Source organism: Periplaneta americana, chromosome 15, assembly GCF_040183065.1.
Source record: "Periplaneta americana isolate PAMFEO1 chromosome 15, P.americana_PAMFEO1_priV1, whole genome shotgun sequence".
Taxonomy (NCBI): Eukaryota; Metazoa; Arthropoda; class Insecta; order Blattodea; family Blattidae; genus Periplaneta; species Periplaneta americana.
Window position 1 is genome coordinate 177,501,750 of NC_091131.1, and position 25,773 is coordinate 177,527,522.

General features: G+C 41.3%; 1 protein-coding gene across 1 annotated transcript; it reads right to left on the reverse strand.

The window, feature by feature from the left end:
- Positions 1-370: 370 nt before the first annotated feature.
- On the reverse strand, positions 371-13,831 carry LOC138715764 (uncharacterized). The gene is made up of 3 exons (XM_069848811.1): positions 13,707-13,831; positions 8,236-8,274; positions 371-5,128 (listed from the first exon to the last, which is right to left on the reverse strand). The coding sequence occupies exons 1-3, from the start codon at positions 13,829-13,831 to the stop codon at positions 604-606; spliced, it is 4,689 nt and encodes a 1,562-aa protein (XP_069704912.1). The 3' UTR covers positions 371-603.
- Positions 13,832-25,773: the final 11,942 nt, after the last annotated feature.

Genomic DNA, 25,773 nt, shown 5'->3' on the forward strand with positions numbered 1-25,773 from the left:
TCGGTCCAAGTCATTTGCATAATAACTTTGTTTTGCTTGAAATTAATACAGTCTATCATTTTTTTCCTCAAAAAGTAATCGGTTACAAAGAAAATTCTCAAAATTATTTTGAGAAAGCCTTTGAGGTAAAATTTACAGGCAATTTATTGCCCCAATAACTTCTACTACACGGAGACATTCCTAAGAAGGTCTATGAGATTACAAAAATACGCTGTCTTAATCAATAAAACATGAGTTCATAGAATTGTTTTGTAAACAAAACAGATATGATTAGACGCAATAATATGTGACTGCAGTGAATGAGATACAGAAATGAAATTGAACAAGCACACATTTATTTGCCTATATGATACAAAGTCAGAAGGTGGAATTGTGTGGAATGGTATTAATATTTGAGAAGACGTTTTAAGTGAAACATTTTATTCTACATGATGTCTTACATTTACTGAAGATAAGTGGACAGTGAGATATCGTATATTTTAAATTATGAATTTAAGTTAACTTAAGAATTGCGCATTATTGCACTATGGCACTGGCGTTCAGTAATTCTCCAACAGAGATAAAAGTTATTTTTGAAACTCGATTTGCTTGCTATAATGGTAATTAGATAAAGACACAATCAAATTCCGTCCCTGATCCCTGCGTGACTGGGCGGCTGTGGCCTTCGTGACTGGGCGGCTGTGGCCTTCGTGAATGGGCGGCTGTGGCCTTCGTGACTGGGCGGCTGTGGCCTTCGTGACTGGGCGGCTGTGGCCTTCGTGACTGGGCGGCTGTGGCCTTCGTGACTGGGCGGCTGTGGCCTTCGTGACTGGGCGGCTGTGGCCTTCGTGACTGGGCGGCTGTGGCCTTCGTGACTGGGCGGCTGTGGCCTTCGTGAATGGGCGGCTGTGGCCTTCGTGACTGGGCGGCTGTGGCCTTCGTGACTGGGCGGCTGTGGCCTTCGTGACTGGGCGGCTGTGGCCTTCGTGACTGGGCGGCTGTGGCCTTCGTGACTGGGCGGCTGTGGCCTTCGTGACTGGGCGGCTGTGGCCTTCGTGACTGGGCGGCTGTGGCCTTCGTGAATGGGCGGCTGTGGCCTTCGTGACTGGGCGGCTGTGGCCTTCGTGACTGGGCGGCTGTGGCCTTCGTGACTGGGCGGCTGTGGCCTTCGTGACTGGGCGGCTGTGGCCTTCGTGACTGGGCGGCTGTGGCCTTCGTGACTGGGCGGCTGTGGCCTTCGTGACTGGGCGGCTGTGGCCTTCGTGACTGGGCGGCTGTGGCCTTCGTGACTGGGCGGCTGTGGCCTTCGTGAATGGGCGGCTGTGGCCTTCGTGACTGGGCGGCTGTGGCCTTCGTGACTGGGCGGCTGTGGCCTTCGTGAATGGGCGGCTGTGGCCTTCGTGACTGGGCGGCTGTGGCCTTCGTGAATGGGCGGCTGTGGCCTTCGTGACTGGGCGGCTGTGGCCTTCGTGACTGGGCGGCTGTGGCCTTCGTGACTGGGCGGCTGTGGCCTTCGTGAATGGGCGGCTGTGGCCTTCGTGACTGGGCGGCTGTGGCCTTCGTGACTGGGCGGCTGTGGCCTTCGTGACTGGGCGGCTGTGGCCTTCGTGAATGGGCGGCTGTGGCCTTCGTGACTGGGCGGCTGTGGCCTTCGTGACTGGGCGGCTGTGGCCTTCGTGACTGGGCGGCTGTGGCCTTCGTGACTGGGCGGCTGTGGCCTTCGTGAATGGGCGGCTGTGGCCTTCGTGACTGGGCGGCTGTGGCCTTCGTGACTGGGCGGCTGTGGCCTTCGTGACTGGGCGGCTGTGGCCTTCGTGACTGGGCGGCTGTGGCCTTCGTGAATGGGCGGCTGTGGCCTTCGTGACTGGGCGGCTGTGGCCTTCGTGACTGGGCGGCTGTGGCCTTCGTGACTGGGCGGCTGTGGCCTTCGTGAATGGGCGGCTGTGGCCTTCGTGACTGGGCGGCTGTGGCCTTCGTGACTGGGCGGCTGTGGCCTTCGTGACTGGGCGGCTGTGGCCTTCGTGACTGGGCGGCTGTGGCCTTCGTGAATGGGCGGCTGTGGCCTTCGTGACTGGGCGGCTGTGGCCTTCGTGACTGGGCGGCTGTGGCCTTCGTGACTGGGCGGCTGTGGCCTTCGTGACTGGGCGGCTGTGGCCTTCGTGACTGGGCGGCTGTGGCCTTCGTGACTGGGCGGCTGTGGCCTTCGTGACTGGGCGGCTGTGGCCTTCGTGACTGGGCGGCTGTGGCCTTCGTGACTGGGCGGCTGTGGCCTTCGTGACTGGGCGGCTGTGGCCTTCGTGAATGGGCGGCTGTGGCCTTCGTGACTGGGCGGCTGTGGCCTTCGTGACTGGGCGGCTGTGGCCTTCGTGACTGGGCGGCTGTGGCCTTCGTGACTGGGCGGCTGTGGCCTTCGTGACTGGGCGGCTGTGGCCTTCGTGAATGGGCGGCTGTGGCCTTCGTGACTGGGCGGCTGTGGCCTTCGTGACTGGGCGGCTGTGGCCTTCGTGACTGGGCGGCTGTGGCCTTCGTGACTGGGCGGCTGTGGCCTTCGTGACTGGGCGGCTGTGGCCTTCGTGACTGGGCGGCTGTGGCCTTCGTGACTGGGCGGCTGTGGCCTTCGTGAATGGGCGGCTGTGGCCTTCGTGACTGGGCGGCTGTGGCCTTCGTGACTGGGCGGCTGTGGCCTTCGTGACTGGGCGGCTGTGGCCTTCGTGACTGGGCGGCTGTGGCCTTCGTGACTGGGCGGCTGTGGCCTTCGTGAATGGGCGGCTGTGGCCTTCGTGACTGGGCGGCTGTGGCCTTCGTGACTGGGCGGCTGTGGCCTTCGTGACTGGGCGGCTGTGGCCTTCGTGACTGGGCGGCTGTGGCCTTCGTGAATGGGCGGCTGTGGCCTTCGTGACTGGGCGGCTGTGGCCTTCGTGACTGGGCGGCTGTGGCCTTCGTGAATGGGCGGCTGTGGCCTTCGTGACTGGGCGGCTGTGGCCTTCGTGAATGGGCGGCTGTGGCCTTCGTGACTGGGCGGCTGTGGCCTTCGTGACTGGGCGGCTGTGGCCTTCGTGACTGGGCGGCTGTGGCCTTCGTGACTGGGCGGCTGTGGCCTTCGTGAATGGGCGGCTGTGGCCTTCGTGACTGGGCGGCTGTGGCCTTCGTGACTGGGCGGCTGTGGCCTTCGTGACTGGGCGGCTGTGGCCTTCGTGAATGGGCGGCTGTGGCCTTCGTGACTGGGCGGCTGTGGCCTTCGTGACTGGGCGGCTGTGGCCTTCGTGACTGGGCGGCTGTGGCCTTCGTGACTGGGCGGCTGTGGCCTTCGTGAATGGGCGGCTGTGGCCTTCGTGACTGGGCGGCTGTGGCCTTCGTGACTGGGCGGCTGTGGCCTTCGTGACTGGGCGGCTGTGGCCTTCGTGACTGGGCGGCTGTGGCCTTCGTGAATGGGCGGCTGTGGCCTTCGTGACTGGGCGGCTGTGGCCTTCGTGACTGGGCGGCTGTGGCCTTCGTGACTGGGCGGCTGTGGCCTTCGTGAATGGGCGGCTGTGGCCTTCGTGACTGGGCGGCTGTGGCCTTCGTGACTGGGCGGCTGTGGCCTTCGTGACTGGGCGGCTGTGGCCTTCGTGACTGGGCGGCTGTGGCCTTCGTGAATGGGCGGCTGTGGCCTTCGTGACTGGGCGGCTGTGGCCTTCGTGACTGGGCGGCTGTGGCCTTCGTGACTGGGCGGCTGTGGCCTTCGTGACTGGGCGGCTGTGGCCTTCGTGAATGGGCGGCTGTGGCCTTCGTGACTGGGCGGCTGTGGCCTTCGTGACTGGGCGGCTGTGGCCTTCGTGACTGGGCGGCTGTGGCCTTCGTGACTGGGCGGCTGTGGCCTTCGTGAATGGGCGGCTGTGGCCTTCGTGACTGGGCGGCTGTGGCCTTCGTGACTGGGCGGCTGTGGCCTTCGTGACTGGGCGGCTGTGGCCTTCGTGACTGGGCGGCTGTGGCCTTCGTGACTGGGCGGCTGTGGCCTTCGTGACTGGGCGGCTGTGGCCTTCGTGACTGGGCGGCTGTGGCCTTCGTGACTGGGCGGCTGTGGCCTTCGTGACTGGGCGGCTGTGGCCTTCGTGAATGGGCGGCTGTGGCCTTCGTGACTGGGCGGCTGTGGCCTTCGTGACTGGGCGGCTGTGGCCTTCGTGACTGGGCGGCTGTGGCCTTCGTGACTGGGCGGCTGTGGCCTTCGTGACTGGGCGGCTGTGGCCTTCGTGAATGGGCGGCTGTGGCCTTCGTGACTGGGCGGCTGTGGCCTTCGTGACTGGGCGGCTGTGGCCTTCGTGACTGGGCGGCTGTGGCCTTCGTGACTGGGCGGCTGTGGCCTTCGTGAATGGGCGGCTGTGGCCTTCGTGACTGGGCGGCTGTGGCCTTCGTGACTGGGCGGCTGTGGCCTTCGTGAATGGGCGGCTGTGGCCTTCGTGACTGGGCGGCTGTGGCCTTCGTGAATGGGCGGCTGTGGCCTTCGTGACTGGGCGGCTGTGGCCTTCGTGACTGGGCGGCTGTGGCCTTCGTGACTGGGCGGCTGTGGCCTTCGTGAATGGGCGGCTGTGGCCTTCGTGACTGGGCGGCTGTGGCCTTCGTGACTGGGCGGCTGTGGCCTTCGTGACTGGGCGGCTGTGGCCTTCGTGAATGGGCGGCTGTGGCCTTCGTGACTGGGCGGCTGTGGCCTTCGTGACTGGGCGGCTGTGGCCTTCGTGACTGGGCGGCTGTGGCCTTCGTGAATGGGCGGCTGTGGCCTTCGTGACTGGGCGGCTGTGGCCTTCGTGACTGGGCGGCTGTGGCCTTCGTGACTGGGCGGCTGTGGCCTTCGTGACTGGGCGGCTGTGGCCTTCGTGACTGGGCGGCTGTGGCCTTCGTGAATGGGCGGCTGTGGCCTTCGTGACTGGGCGGCTGTGGCCTTCGTGACTGGGCGGCTGTGGCCTTCGTGACTGGGCGGCTGTGGCCTTCGTGACTGGGCGGCTGTGGCCTTCGTGACTGGGCGGCTGTGGCCTTCGTGACTGGGCGGCTGTGGCCTTCGTGACTGGGCGGCTGTGGCCTTCGTGACTGGGCGGCTGTGGCCTTCGTGACTGGGCGGCTGTGGCCTTCGTGACTGGGCGGCTGTGGCCTTCGTGACTGGGCGGTTTCTGAGAGGCTGTGTGGCAGGATCAAATGCTGGGTAACTTTCGATGCTGGACCCCGGACCTATTTTCACCTCCATTATCACCTTCATCTCATTCAGACGCTATATAATCTAAGATATTGATACAGCGTCGCAAAATAACCTACTAAAAATTAAATAATCTTTTATTCGGAATTTTTAATTTTTTATTTCTGTGTGTTAAAGTTTTTCTAAAAGTGATTTTGTTAGAAATAATGATTAGTTAGCATTTCTTCCAGATGCTCGTTGCAGTATAGGTGATGTTCGAATAGAGTATTTGAATTTCAACAAATGACTAAAATCAGGTTTATTAGTTTTTTTATTCGGTTGTTTAACGAAGATAGATTATTTAGCGTCGATGGGATTAGTGATAGCGAAATTGTATTTGGCGAGCAGAAGCCGAGGATTCGCCATAGATTACCCAAAATTTGGAAAAAACTGAACTAAGCGATAATCGAACCCACGCCCGAGCGCAACTCCGGATTGGCAGGCAAGCGCCTTAGCAGATTGAGCTATGCCGGGGCGAATTTTAATTTTCATATTTTTTATAAATTAATTTTTATTTTATTAAAAACAAACGTTATTGAATTGCTCATTGCTGTAGGCCTAAGTATTGTATTCTAATATTTAATTTTCAATAACTAACTGAAATTATTTCCAATTTATATTATAGTACTTCGACATTCATTGCTTGTAAATGTGTTTTCCTTACTTACTGGCTTTTAAGGAACCCGGAGGTTCATTGCCGCCCTCACATAAGCCCGCCATTGGTCCCTATCCTGAAAAAAAGATTAATCCAGCCTCTATCATCATAACCCACCTCCCTCAAATCCATTTTTATATTATCTTCCCATCTACGTCTCGGCCTCCTCAAAGGTCTTTTTCTCTCCGGCCTCCCAGCTAACACTCTATATGCATTTCTGGATTCGCCCATACGTGCTACATGCCCTGCCCATCTCAAACGTCTGGATTTAATATTTCTAATTATGTCAGGTGAAGAATACAATGCGTGCAGTTCTGTGTTGTGTAACTTTCTCCATTCTCCTGTAACTTCATCCCTCTTAGCCCCAAATATTTTCCTAAGCACCTTATTCTCAATCATCCTTAATCTCAGTTCCTGTCTCAAAATGAGAGTCCGAGTTTCACAACCATACAGATCGTAATGGTAAATATGAACTCAATGTTGGAGCTGCTGTTTGTCGTGGGGAGTGAGGCGGTCAGTAGGCTATAAGATAGAAGAGGAGAGACGAGTTGCAAGGGCAGTGGGTGCTGAATATGATAGAAATTACGATTTGTAGTGTTTAGGTTTTGCGAGCTGCTGTTGAAACATTGGAAATATTTGATGCAGAATCTGTACTAAACACTAATTATGAATATTGTTCACAATCTGAATCGTGCTCAAGATGAACTGGAGAAACGCATAACTATGTACAGGGACGACCAGCACGGATGTGGATAAATAAATAAATGAATGAATAAATAATGTAGGTAGGTAAGTAATTAAGTAAGTAAGTTAGTAAATGGTACATTTACAAATAGTCATAATTCATCACAAGTTAAAAATGTATAACACCAATTTGTATGACACTTTCAACACAAAGCACTTAATAAACGGAGTTGTCTCAACTCTACTGGCTCTACCCTCACACTGTTTATAGAGGTTCAACCTTATCCCCAGCCACGCAATTAACTTATACTGTACTGTGTAGCAGAGTGAGCGGATAGGTTTCGTCTTCCTACCGCTATTTACAGCTGAATATATGTTATAACAATAAGTGGCCAATGCCAAGGAAGAAACTGCTGACCCCTCACGTCCACTGGCCCGTATCACCCAGCAGATATGGGAGTAACTTGTGTCAGCACGATAATGTTTGCAGTAAATTAAAGCATTATGTAATACTAACACAGAACAGAAACTTGGAAATGTTTTCGTCTACTTATGGCTGACTTAAATACAGGACAAAAATTTTCAAAAGTTTTCATAATAGCAGACTATTACACATTTCTCGAGTCTACACGAGTGTTTGCTCTCCAAAGATTTGAGACATGAACATTACCACGGAGACCTGCGTGATATTACCATATTTCCACACTAAGCGTGCATCGTACCAGCTCTGAAATCTATTCCTCGACTGCTACCGATAATGTGTTGTTACATACTTTCTTGAACACTGATTGGCCTTTCTACCCCTTTAAGAGTTCATTATAATTTACAATCTCCAAATCTAATAAAATTATTTCATACGACTTCGTGATTCATTTCCTCCATATTCATGGTTGTTTCTGAACTATTCCGAATCTTATTCTTTTTGTTGAATTTCTACATTGATTGTCCATCACAGTTTTAGAAGCCCCTTAGTCAAATGCGACTCTACGGCTTAAAACCCGTATGATATATAAATTTGGCAAAATATTAATTGTTAGGATGAGTATAATATTCTTAATATGCAGTCATAACTTTGTGAAACGCAAACGATCTCATAACGCTTCTCTGTAAAATTCTGAAATGCAGATCAGATGATATATTGTAAGGTGACGACATTTAATAAGGAACTTATTAGTGTTGAACCACACAATGAACCTTGTAGGCTATTGTCTGTTAGTTGCGTAGGACTAACACATATTCCGATCACAACATAATTGTTTTGAGGTATTAACTATTTAAGGTTAACAAGGACGTTCAATAAAATGAGAATGTTTAAAAACAAAGAGTGGCACTCCTGTGGGAAGGGGGTAAGGGGATTCGAATAAGAAGAATGGAGTTGGAAAAGAAAAGAAATAAAGAAGAAAAAAGATGACGAAAGACGTGTATTTATCTATTATTTTGCGATTTGTGTGGTTTTTAAGTCATTCAATTTTATACTGGATCCATATGAATAGATTTTTACAGTATGCTTTCATTTAAAATATCTTTAATGTTCGAAGAATCGTAACTTGTATTTGGAGTGTATCTAAACATTCCCACCAGGTAATTAATTTCTGTTCTTCATCCACGTTTGAATTTTAGCTTCGATGTTGCTTTTTATCTCTGATTTCGGATAGCCCGCCCACACTACATTTGTAGGAGTGCCACTGGAAACAAACGAAAAATATGAACTCACCTTCTATTGTTACACTTATAATTTTTTCTTAATTGTGATCTGTAAAGAGAAGAAAAAACATTCTGTTTAAATACAGGTAAGCGAGATTAATTAGATGAGATGCAGGCATTGAGCTTAATACAAATTGGGCCATTCCATGCAAAATTTTAAGATTATCCCAGCGATGCCATGAATTTTTTGGGCTTTTAATATAATAATGTTATTATGAAAATAAATTAAACTGCCAACTATGGCCGCCATATCATTAATATTTTAGTCATACGGATGACTGAAAAATGGGTGGCAGTTACATGTTATCCATTATTTAAAATATTCTAGACACCCTATACGAAGTGTCATCGAAACTAAACAGACGCCATTGTAAACCTGAATAACCATATTTTAATACCTTAAAGACTAATCCGAATAATATTAAGGCGTGCTCATAAAAACACCTCATTGAAAAAAAGAAATAGTTTTATAGTCGAATGCAACAAATTGAATTCATGCGAATTTCATTCGTATTGAAGAAAATCTTATTCCTAATCCATATCCCATGTTTTATGACTTTATCTAAAAAAACCTGTGAATAATTAAATTAATAAAATTATTAATTTTTTTCCGACGGTTGAAAATCGCTTGCTATGTGTGGCGGTCGTAGACTTCATTACGATGAATAATCTCAAACGTCCGTCTCCCTGACCTTGATCGCGCAACATTCTGTACGACGGGAGAGTCTACCTGCTGAGCTCCTTTGTTCCGGTGAGTTATTTTTATTAAAAACTGACATGATATTTAAGTTACTATTCTGAAATTTTCACAGTGGAATCAATATACCCTAAAGAATTAAGGACATATTTTTTCGTCTGTAAAAATGAATTGCATTTTGTGTTCTATATTTTTTTCGTTTTAAGGGCATTTATAAACAAGGCTCTCATTTTTCGAATTGCATTGAAATCACTTTTCCATCTTCCTTTACATAGTAAGAAAACTTCAATGAATGAAACCGTGTTCTTTGTTAAACCAATATTTTAAATTGTGATTGCTGCCAAACTATGAAAGATATAAATGTAGTATTGCTTGAAATTCATATTTAGAACATGCAGAATAACCTGCTACAATATTTTTAACTTTTGAGACATCATGGTTCAAAAACATACTTTTTTGCATGGAATGACCCAATTATGCTTGGTCGTGTTTTACCAGCGGCTGTTGAAGTATTAGAAATACCAAGTGTACAACTGCGTACTCAACAGTAATTAGAAATATTATCTGCAATCTGAATCTTTCCGGAGCTGAAAGTGAGAAACACATACGTACAAAGATGAAAAGGCATCATCAGCACGTAGATAAATAGATAAATAAATAAATAAATAAATAAAATAAATAAATACATAAATAAATACATAGATAGATAAACAAATAAAATAGGCAGGCAGGCAGACAGACAGACAGACAGACAGAGAGACAGGCAGACAGAGAGACAGGCAGACAGAGAGACAGGCAGACAGAGAGACAGACAGACAGACAGACAGACAGACAGACAGACAGACAGACAGACAGACAGACAGACAGACAGACAGACAGATAGATAGATAGATAGATAGATAGATAGATAGATAGATAGATAGATAGATAGATAGATAGATAGATAGATAGATAGATAGATAGATAGATAGATAGATAGATAGATAGATAGATAGATAGATAGATAAATACAGACGTGGACAAATTATTTGACTAAATTAATTATATGTGCAACGAAGCTGTATTTATCGTTAGAAATAATGAACAAAAATGTATTTTGCACAGATGTAATGAACAGAAAATTGAGTCTGGAGGTTACTAATATTTTGTGAACATTCCCTTATTCTTTATTAACACGTTGATTTTGTCAGGGATGCTGGAAACCAAAGTTTGACACTTTCTTTGAAAATCAGCATCATTTAGCCAGATATGAGACAGTGCTTGAATGAGTCCACGTTTTGTTATAAGCCTCTTTTTGTTGACTTTCTCCTTCAGTGTAGATCACAGATTTTCAATTTCGTTCATGTCCGGTCTTCTTGCAGGCCATGGGAGAATATCTTTTGCAGTAGTATATAATTAAAACACCAGTAGTACCAACTTAGCCAGAACAAATATACTTAACCTTTGGAAAAATATACCAGAAAGTGTAAACAATCACATTTAAAACAATGGAGACTCTGTGAATTATATTGATAGTTGATATGACGAATTGTAGGCTATTATGTTTCCAAGAAAAAGTTTCAGTCTAATAATTTGTCCACGTCTGTAAATAGATAAATAGGTAAATAACTAAGTCGATTGCACAAATAAAACTTCTTGCAGCTGACCGGGATCAATATAAAAATGGATCAGAGGCAAGCCCTCCACGCTGCTTAGGCGGCAATAAGGAGGTAGTGAAAAAAGAAGAAGAGGAAGAAGTAAATAAATAAATGAATAAATAGATAAAAAGAAAACATATAAATAAATATATAACTAAATAAACAAATAAATGGTAAATTTACTATGAGTAGTAAATCATCACAAGTTTAGAAATATAATACCAATTTGTACAACACTAATCTACACAAAATAAAATGCACTTAATATTGTGTGTTATTTCTCTTGAAACAACTGTACTGACTACCATCACACTGTGTATGGCTGTTATATACTGAACTATGTAGCAGAGTGGGCGGATGGGCTGCTGCTTCCTACACTATTGACAGCTGAATGTGATTAATAACCATCACGTCCACATGCCGCGGATCAGTCAACAGATAGGGAATGCATCAAGACTTTCTGAGCCAAAGGGAATAAGAAGGGATACTTGGAATCGTTCCTGTTCCAGTGCAATATATAAATTTGTTCGTCAGCATATGCCTGACTTATGAACACGGACAAGACTTTGGAAAAGTTTCAGTAATACCAATCGATTACAAATTCCGTCAGTCTGCATTCATGTTTTTCCTAATGATTTGAGACACCCAAAACTAACATACAGGTCTGCGAGAATATTACCATATTTCCAAACTATACGCAAATTGTACCAGCCCTGAAATCCATTCCTCGACATCTACGGGTACTGTACTGTTACATACTTTCTTAAACATTGCCCAGTCCAATCCATTAACGTTTTATTATAGCTGGCAATCTCCAGAACTAATACACCTCTCTGATTTCATTTCCTCTATAATCATTTCTGTTTCTCAAGCTGATTGTGGTTGTTGCATATCTACATTGACGTCTGTCACATTTGTAGAAGCCCCGTAGCAAGTTGAGACAAATGCCGCCATGGCTTAAACTGCGTTTAGTACATGAAATTGGCAAAATATTAATTGTGAAGATGAGTACAATATTCTGAATGTGAATGTGAAAATTGTGCTGATAAACGGACTCATAACGATTAGCTGTAACTTTATGAAGTTCCGATCAGATCATATAAGGCCTCAACACTTAATAATAAATGACTGTTTGAAAACAAAGAGTGGTATTCCCACGGAAAGAGCGGATAGGGGCTCATGCGCACCCAAATAAAAGAAGAAGCAGGAAAAGGAAACAAAAAAAAAAAAAAGAAAGAAGACGAAAGATTTATATTGCTTTGATGTGTATGTATCTATTATTGTGGGAAGTGTGTGATTTCTAAATCATTTAACCTTATATTGCATCCACGTGAATAGATTTTTACAATATACTTTTATTTAAAGAATGTCAAAATGTTTACGATGTTCGAAGGTTCGTAACTTATATTTGGAGTGTATCTAAAAGCCCCAACCATTCCCACCAGCGAATTACTTCCTATACTTCTTAGTCCCTGCGCTCTTTGAGTAAGGAAACAGTTTCACAGCTTCAATGTTGCTTTATATATCTGATTACAGATAGCCGCCCACACTATATTTCTGGCTGTGCCATTGGAAAGAAGTAACGATAAACATGAACTTACCTTTGTTATATCTGACAGTGAATTTTGACGTGATGTTTGTGATCTGTAAGAGAAGAAATAACATTTTGAGGTAAATAACATTAATTAGATGAGATGAAGGCATGGAACAAAACAGAAATTATGCTTGGCCGTCTTTTAGGTTTTTTTTCCAGATGCTGTTGAAACATTAAAAATATCTGGTGTAGAACTGTGTACTTAACAGCGATTAGAAACATTGTTGACAATCTGAATCGTTCTGGAGTTGGGATTGAGAAACGCATAGGTACAAAAATGAAAAAGGCCAAATCATCACGTAAATACATAGTCTAAATAAATGAAGAGCTGAGAGCTGTGGTGGACCAAGTGCCATTTTCATGAAACTCAGAAAAACTGAGGTAAAGTTAAATACATAAGATAATTCATTGAATGCATATTAATAAGTAATTATTAATTTAATATATAAAAAAGATATTGATGAAATTGTATATATGACATAAAAACAAAGAACATACATTTCGCCCTAATTATAATATCATGAAATTACACGTATTTCAAAGCCTTGGAGTTGGCCCACTAGGGCAGTACATTTATCTTGTCTAAACAATAATGTGCTAGTGGGCCATCTCCAAAAGCTGGTTGAGTGTCTACTTTTGCTTTTCTAAATTTTGGAAAAACTCCGTCTAGCTCATTTAGAGAATAACAAAATTTAATTTTCATTGGTTCAGCTGATTCGCACCTGAGCCATTTATTTTTGTTACCATCTGTAGTGTCTTTGCACACCAAGAAATTGCATTTTGCAATATCTTTGATATGAATTAAGGTCGACTGTTTCAGTTCCTTTACTAGAAAGTCTTTTCTTTCTTTTACAGTGTTGCATTAATACACATAATGGTCTACGATAAAGAGATGATTGGCTTTGCGTTTAGCTGATTCAATAGTGCTGAAATCCCCGTCATTAGGGAGGAAAGAATGTCCAAATTCTAGAAATTTATGGTCTATTTCTGAAACTCTGAAAGATGGGTTATTTTAATATACTTGTGGCTTGCTTCAGCATTTACTAGTTTTAAGGTATGACAATAGATATGATCCCAATTCACATCCCCCCCTCCGAGCAATGTTTTCTCTTCACAAATAGCCTAACGTTATGCACTCCAACGTTTTATATGCAAATTGAAGTACATCGTTTTGCATCCTCGGATATTAGTGTCATCGTACAAATAAAAATTAATTTTACCATAGGGAGACGTAGACTACATTTATAGAGATAACAATTTAAACTTGTTTCCTGGTTGAAAAATTCGCCATCTTTTGAAATATAATATTTTAAATTGAATGAAAATTAATTTATTAAATATTATTTTTTCATTTCATTATAAATTAATACATACTCAAACGGAGTTAGGTAAAATTGTACAGTACACCGCTAGATTAATGAAATTTTAGTAGCTCAGAAAGAAGGTTTTCATATTAAAACAGGCAATTATTGAAATAAGTACCTTGTTTATGAATACACTGCAAATATAATTTTTGAAGTTACGATACGTACTTTTAACTTAATATAATATACCTTTGACTACCTTCTACATCAGCAGATTCTCTGTGCCTCTTTATATTCATCATATGAACCATTGCTGCAATATCTGCAGTTGCTGAACGTATTGACGAGAATGTGTCATGCACATGTGTCTCCATCATTCTCATCATCCAAGCGTTCGACACAACATAACCCACATCTGCAGTCTTTGTCAGTGAACATTTTCACGGACACAGGATTTCCACTTGCATTTACGTACTCTTGGCCACTATTTATTTTCCTTTTTCGTACATACTTTTTCCACTCGTCACAGTTTTCACACGCTTCCTCGATTTCACCTTAGTCGAGTTATTTTCTTCCAATTGGTCTGCCATGTTCTACATCAAGTCACGTGACAAGAAGCAGCAACTTTCATTGGACCTTAGGATATGGCCCACTCTTTTTCTCAAAAGAACTGGCATTTGCTTGAGAGAGTATTTTTGTTGCTTTAATTATTTCATAACGTGAGGGATTTGGACCAAATGACGCTATCTGTTGAGTACGTGAGTCAGCAGGCAATCAAAAGATGAGATAAGCTTCAAAACTCTGAAAATGGATTTGGCCCACTATGGCTCTCAAACTTTCAAATCTATACTAATAATAAATCTGTAACCGAAATTTTTCTGGTAATTTTAGCTTTTATAAACATATTTGGTGTTTAACATGTATAATTAACTACCATGAGACCAAAAATTGCATTTTTCACATTTTTGTTTGTATGTTTGTCTGTCTGTCTGGTTGTTTGTTACCTTTTCACGCGATAATGGCTGAACAGATTTATATGAAGATTGGAATATAAATTAAGTTCGTTCTAACTTAGAGTTTAGGCTGTAAGACATTAAAAATACTTTATTTAAAAGAAGGTTATAAGGTGGCCTGAATTATATAAAGCGAAATAAGTATATCCAATTTTACTGAATGAAAAATGTTACACAACAAAAGTCTCTTTAAAAGCTATGTCCGATAAGTTTTATTGTATGCAAAATTTTGATAAGACTGATATTTAAAGAGATATAAGTTTTAAAATAAAAACACGTTTTATCAGTGGCGCCTTAGACAAATAGGCTGTAATGAAATGAAAACAAATGACTCCGTCTATTTAAGTCGAACTTGCATACAAAAAGCGGGGAATATTATTCATTTAACACTATTCTTATATGGATATATTTTTATTCTATGATAAATGTTTTTTCAATATTAATATATAGAGTATGTTTGTGTGTTTTTATGAAATAATCTCAGTAGCTACTTAACCGATTGGGATAATTCCTTTGCTCTAGATGGAGATAATACTACATGAGGACTGAGTTAAGATTAACATAGATACTTATGCACAGAAAACTTGATATTCTGTCGAAACATTGCATAGCTTGATTATATAAACTTTATTAGGTTCACGTAAAATACTCTTAATTTTATACACTTCAGTTTCTTTTTGTCCAGAGAACATAATGGTACTTTTCAACAGTTTTGTCGCAAAGATGAATAATTTTACTGAACCAAAAATATGCACATATGAAGTAAAATTTAGTATTTTACCGCTGAGCTCACTGCAGCTGAGTTACTTTAAAAAGTGTCACGAAATTGCATTCCTGCGCTAATAATTTACCCATATTCGTTTCGTGTGTTTCTTAAAATAATATTTATGTACCACATTCATTTCAATTTTTAAATTTACATAAACAATGATGCACAACCAAACAAGTTGGTTCAGACGGCAGAGTTTGAGACTCGCATTCGGGAGATCATGGGTTCAAACTCTGTTTCCGACCAATTTGACTGGGGTTTTTCATGGTTTCTCTTAGTTATAAAGGCAAATGCCAGATTGGAAATTTACTTGCCATGATTCATCCCCGCCTCAATTATCAATATAGGCCTAATAAACACATTAATCAAAATCTGTGATCAGTTACATGAACACAAGCCATCTAAAACACACAATAGAAATAGGAACTCAACAAGAGTAAAAACGGCCTGCTGATATACCCACACATTCTAAACACGCGACATGACCACGGATGGCTGATGTCAAAGCGTGTATAAATAAACTTAAATTATAAAAGATACACATTTCGGGCAACATAAAAAATTAACTTCATACACAATCCACGCTATATTGACATTAATTGGGAGTGATTTATTAAAGGATGCATTGAAGACTAATTTAGAAAAATGTTAAACGAATTATGCTTCATCAAAAGCGGATATTCTCTGAACCAAACTATCCTGTTTTAATTATGTTAAAATAATAATAATAATTAAGAAACATCTGAAAGGATATTATCCTTGCATCAAATGAGTGCTGTCTGGACCAGATGATCGTGAGGAGCAGAAAACACTTCAAAACGTAGGCCACACTGAAGAAATACAACTTACAGATACATTATACAACTCACAGTAACGAATATGGCAGACACGAAGAGAAGAGCGTGCAGCATTAATTCAACAATTGAAGGGAAATGAGCTAGATGTTGTTTAAGATGACAGTACTGACGAATCGGCTATGCGACTCGGTTATAAAATTTCACTTTTAATGGTAAGAAATTAGAAACCTTTTAAAGATTGAAATTTTGAAGAATGTTTAATTAGAACTGAAGAACTTTTCTCAAGTGTAGGAGTTTGAATCTATCAGCTTGTCTCCTTCCACCGTGATGCATCCCATCCGAGGTCTAGCCGAGGATGTTCAAGTGGAACTAGTAATTATTATTGTCAGTCTTTCATTTGTTATTCTTTCGCAGTAGATGAAAATACTTATGTAAACGATAATCCCCAACTGGTGATTTTTGTAAGAGACGTTATTGAAAACCTTCAGATTAAGGAGAGCTCTTAATTTACATATTGTTCTCATAAAGGATGCTACTACTGGTTCCGATATTTTCATCTAGAGGCTGTAGAAATTATTTTGGATTTCCTTGGAATAAACTTATATCCTTGGCAACCAATGGTGCTCCTTCCATGGTTGGAAGTAAAACGGGTGTAATAAGGAGTCTAAGGGACGAAGTGAAAAGCATTAATTTTATCCCATGAAGTTATTTCGATTCACTGCATTATACAACAACAGAATTCATGTGTGAAACAAATAAAAAATTGTGTTATAGAAGTAGCCCAGTTGGAAAAATCACCAACACAATTAAATCGAAAGGTCTCGCTCATCGTCAATTTAAGTCTTTCTTGACGAATGTAATAGCTAGTATGGCGATCTGTCATATTATAGTAAAGTGCGGTGAGTAATGTGGCAAATTATTGGATAGGTTCTTTGAACTGAGGGAGGAAACATCATCGTTCACGAAGAAAAAAGAAAAGCCTGAATCATAAGTGAAAAATGAAAAAATGGATTTGTGAATTTGCCTTCTTAATGGAATTATCTGAATGCTTTAAATTGTTTTCTACAAGGTAACAACAAGATTATTACAAAGTTATATCACAGAGTGAAGGAGTTTAATACGAAAACACCTCGAATTATGGAATGTTAGTTTAACCAAAAGGATAAGTCACAGCACATTTTTCAAAATTAACAACGATATAGGCATACTGGTTTCTTAAGACTTTGGATTTCGAAGAATATATTCACACATCACGCGATCTGCGCCAGGAATTATTTTATATATTTAAAGACTACGAAAATTTTCAATTTGATTTTCGATTATTATTTGTAATTGAAACTTATTGATTTACTTTACGATACTGAATTCAAGGGCAAATATCAAAATAAAAGAAGTTATCAGACTTTTATATGAACTTTCTATGCATTAGAATTCCCCGATTGTACAGACATCCATTTTCGGATTCACATATCTGTGCGAACAGTAATTTTTTCATATGATGAAGATAAACAAGCCATGTCATGGAAGCCAAGTATCGGATCACAACTTAAAATGTGCTGTCACATTATGCACTATACAAACAACAGTCCCAAAAGTTGAGAAATTGCTGAGGGAAAAGAGAATTAAACAAATCCCGAAAAATCAGTGCTAATGCCAGTGTTGAGTGAAGTTAATTCTGCATTACTATTCCTCGGGTTTTTATGTGTCTGTTCAACACGTTCTAGCAGAAGCAGTTTACACATTTACAGTAACTGTCAGGCATCGCCCGAATAATTAACATGAAATGTGTATTACATTTCTGAAAGTAATTATAAATTTATTAACTTCTAACTTTGTTGAAAACAGGCTACAATGTTTTTCAAATTGCTTAAGATAGTTTATTTAGTTATTTCTATTTAGCCCGTGTCTTTTATCATCAGAAAACAATCATAAACCTATGCAGTAAATTCATATTGTGGTGCCGCCGCTGAACGTCTTACCTGCCCTGTTACGACTTTCCCTTGCCGAGAGGGCGAGCGGACAAAGCTTGATGACGACACAGTGCTCTGAGTTGGGGACCACTGATCTATCACCATGTAATTTCCGCTTTCGTATGTCCCTCTCCTAAGTTCCAAGTTCCAGCCTTATTAGAAAGTATATCGTATGTCATGTCACAATATACTATGTTGCGTTGTGCACACTCAACGATCAGCTGATACACTAACTGGCGGCTCAACCTTATCGTCATCATCTGTTAATGCAGTCCAGTCGCAACATCAATGGCTCCACAGGCGCGCTCAGCCCCTACCTCTTCGAATAACAACGTCGAGGTAGTCGGAGATAATAATTCAAGTCGCAATTTACCAATGCAAGAGGTTGGTAAACATTTCAAACCCCCTTTGATGCCTCAAAACAGTTTGTTGAGGATTATGAATATTTTTATATCAAATTGTTTAAAATATTTACAACAAGAAGATGTGAACTCCGTGGAAATGTCAATGGGCTTCAAGCTTAAATATCCAGACTTCGCCCAAGTGTCCCTGTGATGTATCTGGGAGCCTACCAACAGCGCAGATGCTGAGGAATTTTTCAGTAAACACAATTGAATGTAGGAAGTGATAAGAGAACACGAATAACAGAACAACAGGTGTGTTCTATGATATCTTTGTTACCGATTCATGAACATGATTAACAGAGTCATAAATAAAATTAGTATATCTATGTAAGTATGATTTTAATTCCACACTGATATTATCAAAAGACGTTGCCAATCCTTCTATATTGACATGGAGTCCATGCTATCCTTAAAAACGCAAAATGTTAAATGTTAAAATCAAAATGCTAAATTTATAATTTCAAATTGATAAGAATCGCCACCCCTAACAATGTAGCCTTTGTAGGTTTATTCTCTTAAGATCTAATCACCAGTAGCAATAATTCAGGTTGATGGTGACGATAAAAAACAAAAGATACGAGAACAAATCAAAGAGACGTATAAACAATTGAATACTCTTCCAAATTTAAGTACCATCATAAAGGGGTGTCATTTGAAATTTCCATGGGCCTCGGGGGGTGGGGGTGAGTGAGAGAAAACTAAACTACAATTAACATTAATTTTAAACTTCACCCTCAATATCTAAATTGACTTGCTTCTAGGTTAAATTAAATTTAATTGAAATAAATAATTATTTAGAGTAGCAAGTTTTTAAATGAACTCCTTGCATATAATGTTACCGTGATCTATGTATAACGAAGTATTACTTACTTTAACAGACGCGAATTACTTTCATCACCCTGTCTTCCGAAATGGCCTGTGAAACAAAAGAAAACAGTAATTACGGTCAAAAAAGTGTCACTGGATTATATATTCCACTGCATTTATCAATACACATTAAGATATAGCAGGCTAGTCTATGCGGTATGACTGAGCACAGTTACGTTCAGTAACTAGACAGCATCACATTTTCTTAAAGTATCTTCTGGGAAATAGCTGGCTCAAAGAATATTAATAATTTCAAATCTCCAAAACGTTCAAGACAGAAAAATTTTGATAAATACAAGCTAGATATTTTGATAATTTGTCACTACACACGTATACAGGACAAAGGGGGATGGGAACTCATGCTGCGCTCCTGGCGCCCATGAGAGTAAAGATCGAGAGTTTATTTCTGGACGTGAAGGAGATGAATTGAAATGAAAGAGAGGGGAATGGGAGTACAAACTTTAAAAGGTACGCGAGAACGAGTCCTTGCAAAAGAGTTTGGGGCTGAGAAAAACTGAATATGTGAGCTCCAAGCCTGTTGATCACTTGTCTCACTTCGAGTTTCGCTGCCTAGCTGAAGGAGTTATAGAAAATTTTGAAGGAGAAAAACTCCGAAAGTGGAAGTAAGCTAGCAGCTACCACATAACGGGGGAGGGCAAGCTGTCTGTGTCCTCCCGCAGTGCGAGTAGAGTCGAGTAACCTCGCTCATGCGAGAGGGAAATGCATGACAGGACATCTACAGTATGTCCAAAATTTAAGTTTGAAAAAATACCGGCATCTTTATGGGGTAGGCAATGTAGGCCCGTAGCTCATTTCCCGACATTTGTCTTAGCACCTTAGAAAACCATGGAAATACCTTAGAAAGAGTTAGTTGTCTCAATTTCAGAGTCTAGCCAATTTGCTCTTAGGTGATGTGATTCAATTTGATTATGACGCGATGGGCAGGATAAGTTGTCTCGATTTAGGAGACTAGTCAAGTGGCTCTTTTTAACTGTATTAAAGAGGCGTCCATTTCCAAATGCCAGAAATGTTCGAAATTGAGATATTGGTATACCTGCATTTAGGTGATCATTCTCTATCTAAATATACACGTCTTATAGTTCCAAAACGTCTTTAAACCTGCTAAAAACCATTTGAAAATTACTAACAGATTCAAAATGCCCCTTGCCCACAACAGAAAATCAATCATGGCTGACTATAGCAGCTGTCATCAGTACAGAAACAAGTGGATCTTGTCCAATGGCGGAGCCTATGAAGAATGTGATATTTACTTCCAAACGTTCCCTTGTCCATTTCTCATTAAGATTTGTCATCTTTGGTTTAATGCTTACTTGTACAGGGAATTAAACATCTTCCTACAATAATTAAATATGTTTCTGTTGGTAGTACCTCAATAGGCACAGAGCATAAGAAACACATTAATTTGAACGACCAGTACAGCTGTGAAACATATTCAAAGTTGTATTGTTTTTTTTTTAAGTAAGTAGTGCATTGTAGGCTTTTTATTTTTCTCCTTACCGTACTTCAGGGGCGGTTCGTCCATAAGGGCGTAAGGGCACATGCCCTACCCTAACATTTTTGAGAAAATAGAGGTTTATATTTTACCATGATTTATTAAACAAATAATAGTCTGTTAATATCCGGTTCAAATCTATCACGTAGACTATGTATTTGTACAAGTTTCACTGTTGCACGGATTTCGCCCGTGTTTGCTAATAACTGTGAGGCATGCTGCTTGTCATCGGCCGCCGTGATGATTTCAGCGCTAGCAATTTAACTTCCATTGGCTCATCAGCAGGGTACCCAGGAGGAGCTGTTGCACCTAGGGACAAGTTGGAGACTTGGTTTATTTTCAAGGTTATGTGGTGGAATTTTTGTTTTCGCAGTTGACCACTTAAATTTCATCATTCTGCTCCTCCGTGAATGATTTACTTTTTGTTGAAGCAGCCTGAGAGATTTTATTTAAAAAACTGTTTTTGAACCTAAAACGCAAGTAATTTTCAAATTAATGAAATATTTTTAATTAATACTTTACATACACGATTAAAAACTTAAATACATATTTGTAAACGCTTGTCGCAACTTGTCTAATGAAATCTGGGTTTGTTTAAATAAACTTGGACTTCAAAACATCTCTTCCGATTCACTTCAAGTGAAAAAATTGAGACAAGAGCTCAGGGAGCGAGCATTTCAATCTTGGTGCTCTTTAAATCAGAAAGGGAAAGGCGTCATCCTCTATAAGGAGTTCACTCCCGCCCATAAATGGATCTGACGACCTGATCGCCTCACTAGCAGTGAATGGAGACAAGCTCTTAAAATGACAGCTAATGTTTGTCCGCTGCGTGCTATACCAGGAAGGTCCCGAGACGGAAACCACTGTCGTCGTTGCGTCAGTGAGATTGAAACTCTTGGCCACGTTTTGGGTTCCTGTGCTTTCAGCGAGACACTGCGGAACTCTAGACATCACAGAATCAGGTCCATGATTGCCGAAGCCTTGAGGAAGAAAGGTCTCACTGTTCACGAAGAAGTCCATGGCATCTCTCAAGAGGGATCCTTCGGCGAATTGACATGCTTGCCATTCCACCAGGCTCTACATCCGCCGACATTATCGACCCGACAGTCAGGTTCGAGGCACAGGAACAACAGCCCGCTGACGTCCACGCAGAAAAATGCAGAATTTATGAGCCCACAGTTCCATTCTATTTGGAGAAATATCACCTCACCTCCATTGAAGTAGTTGGGCCAATGGTTGGCGCTAGGGGCACAATACCTCGCCTCTTTGCCAGTTTCTGCAAGAAGTTCCAGCTGAACAACGACTTCATTCGTGATGTTTCCCTTGCTGCTATCAGAGGATCACTTGCCATTTTAAAATAGTACATGTTCTTTGTTTCCTAAGAAGGAAGAACGTTTGTTTGAACGTCTAATCTATTTGTTTACTATGTTTAGGCCTGTTATGTGTATGCTATTATCTATACTTAATTTCCCTTTCTTGTTCGTTCCCCACATTTCTCTTTTATGGTCTGTTTTGTTTTCACTCTGTGTGTTTGTTATGCTTTGTCCAACGAGGCAGTCCCGTTATTGGGAAAGCTGACAGACTGTCTTTCTTATTATTAGCTACAAACCTATTGAATTGTTTTCGATATGTCAGTCTTGAAAACTTGCTGAGACATATTTTACTGATTCCTGTGGTACCTAGGGATGTGTACCTGGGGACAACTGTCTTCAGGTGGACCTCATTTTATTTTAAATAATTTCGTAAAAGAGTTACTCTTATGAGTAATCAAAAACAGTATTTAGTAATGACTTTTATGGGGTTCCATCTTCAATGGAAATGACACGCAGCAAATTAAAAATCTAGCGACAAACCCCAACAAACCTAAATTATGCTCTTCCCAGGAAAAAATAACTCGTAATCCTAAAAACGAAAGAAGAATGAAAAAGAAAGTTGAGTGAGAAGAGAAATATGTTGGATAAAATTCAGATATGGAAGAAGTTGAAGCCAATGCCATTTCAACTGTAAATGACACTGAGTTGATTGCTCAAGTGGATTTAGAAGAAATAAGAGAAGAAAATTTTGTTCTAATTCCTGTGGCAGGAAAGAAAGACTGGTTATATATTTTTTGTCGGTAGAATTTGTAAGAAAATTTGCGAAACAGAATTTGAAGTCCAGTATCTAAAGAAGACGGAATGGAAATATAGAAATTGGAAATTTATCCTTCGAAGAGATGGAAAATTTAAAATATCTTGGAGAAACAGTAACAAACATAAATGATACTCAGGAGGAAATTAAACGCAGGATAAATATGTTATTATTCGGTTGAGAAGCTTTTCTCATTTACTCTGGTGTCAAAAAATCTGAAAGTTAGAATTTAGAAAACAGTTATATTACCGATGTTCAGTAAGGTTTTGAAACTTGGACTCCCACTTTGAGAGAAGAACAGAGATTAAGGGTGTTTGAGAATAAGGTTCTTAGGAGAATAGTTGAGGCTAAGATGGATGAAGTTGCAGGAGAGTGGAGAAAGTTACACAACGTAGAACTGCACGCATTGTATCCTTCACCTGAAATAATTAGGATTCAGATGTTTGAGATGGACAGGGCATATAGCACGTATGGGCGAATCCAGAAATACATATAGAGTGTTAGTTGGTAGGACGGAGGGAAAAAACTGTGGGAATGCCAAGACGTAGATGGGAGGATAATGTTAAAATTGATATGAGAGAGGTGGGATATGATGGTACAGACTGGATTAATCTTGCACAGGATAGGGACCGATGACGAGCTCATGTGAGGGCGGCAATGAAACTCCGGGTTCCTTAAAAGCCATAAGTAAGTATCTAAAGAAGTTTACTAAATATGACAATTCATTTATTTTTACATGATGAGCAATCAGAAATTTTTTACCTTCCTTCAGAGGATATTGTGATCAAACTTGCCCATCTTCTCAAAGGAAAGGTTCCAGCCTAAGGAGCACTACGGAATGTGTTTTAAAATTTCATTTGATAATAAGCAATTTATTTAATTGGAAAGCCTAATATTGTTTTCTGTCAAGAAAATTGAGAACTATTTTAAAACCTTAAACTTAGCAACATTATCGCTATTGTTTAAAGGAAAAACCTATCATTAATAATAATTAGAAACAATAAATTATCTGTATTTTTTATAATTATAAACTTAATAAAATATTAGTTACATTAATATTATGTTGAACCATAGCCCAAGATATGTCATCTTATGTCCCAAGGTACATCAACCTGTGACCCAAGGTATATCACTCTGATGTGCCTAGGGACAGTATGTGGCACTTTAGGAAAATTTAAAAATATATATACAAAAAATTATTTAATTGAAACCTTAATTTTTTGTAAATGGTTTCGACTTAAGATATTGTTGTTAACAAAAAAAGTTAAGAAAACTTATACAAAAATTTTAAAAATATTAAGTTTAAAAAACTGTCCCTAGGTGCAACAGTAAAGAAAGTAATTCCCTCTTCAGAAGTACGCTCAATAGGATGCCTTAGCAACTGTTTGTTGATAATGAATTGGGAAGGCAAGGAGCGAGCCGCACTGCTCGTCGTGTTTGTGCATCAGGAGTGCAGTGAAGTCGTTTTAAATCCTACTGTTTGTCACGGAATGCAGAAAATGAATGCAGTCAATTATTTGATTAATAAACCGTTCTCAACTCATCTCTTGAATGATAAAATTGTAATTAAAGATCTGGGTAGGTCGAATCCTGACATTAAAGTAGAACAAAGTTACTTGGAAGGCAAGATGGTGAAGAGGTCATTCAACTCGGAAATCTATTCGAAACATGACTGGCTGTGTGGTTGTGAGCTAAAAAATGCGCTATTTTGCTTCCCGTGTTTGTTGTTTGGAGGTGACATTTCATGGACTAAAACAGGTTGCGTCTTCAAACCACGAGAGCAATGTCATGGATCTGGCCGTGCTGGGGATTCAGAATATTGCAAGTCGACTGAGTTCTGCTTGCAGACAGCAAACTGCACTTCACAACAAGAAAGCAGGAGGAAGCAGGCCTGTGTTGGTCTGCTTGTCAGTCGTGGTGCCTTGCTCTGCGCGGACTGATGAGTCGGACACTTCAACTGATCCAGGGACTTGTCGAGTTTAGTGCAGAATTGAACGAGTTATTGGGAATCCATTTAGACAAAGCAACAGCAATTAAAGGAACCTCAGAAACAATCCAAAATCATTTGCTGGACTGTATGCTTCAGGTTTGTCACGAATATATTTCCGAAGAAATTAAAGCTGCCAACTTTGTGGCGTTTATAGCAGATGAGTCATCTGATGTTTCACATATTTTTCAGATGGTCCTGGTATATCGTTACATTGTAAATGATAATGTGGTAGAAAGATTTTGGCGTTTTCTGAACGCGTCCAATCATGATGCAGAATCCCTCTCCGCCTGAAAGAAATTAATGCTCAATTAAGAGACATTCCACATAACTTAATTTCACAAAGTTACGATGGAGCTGCGGTTTTGAGTGGAGAAGAACGGCGAGTAAGACAGCATTACCCTCAAGCATTTTAAGTGCTTTGTCATGCTCACCAACTTAATTTGGCCATGTCTCACGCGACTACAATAAACCGTGGAGTGCGCACATGTTTTTCTATTCTGAAAGGAATAAGTAGATTCTTTTCAAAATCACCACAGAGAACTAAGGTTCTGGATGAGGTGGTTGGTCGGCGTCTTCAAAGGGCAGCTCCTACGAGATGGAATTTTCACTCGCGGGCTGTTCTTATTGTTTACGAATGTCATAAAGAGTTAATAGAATGCATGGATGAAATTCAATCGCGGAGTGACATTAAGCAGCTTTGCACTATTTCACAAGCCAGTGGGTTGAAATTAATTTTGTAGGATGAAGAATTTAAATTCTGGCTACATTTCTTTTATATAATTATGCCACACGTTACATTCTGTTCAACAAACTATACCGAAAGTAACGGATCCTGTTCAAGTGAGAGAACACAAACTTTTTTGAAA

Coding starts and splice junctions, on each gene's coding strand:
- LOC138715764 (XM_069848811.1), bottom strand. CDS start 13,831: ATGGAGACACATGTGCATGACACATTCTCGTCAATACGTTCAGCAACT. Junction 8,275..13,706: donor GATGTAGAAGGTAGTCAAAG/GTATATTATATT, acceptor TTCTCTTTACAG/ATCACAATTAAGAAAAAATT. Junction 5,129..8,235: donor TATAAGTGTAACAATAGAAG/GTGAGTTCATAT, acceptor CCTGCCACACAG/CCTCTCAGAAACCGCCCAGT.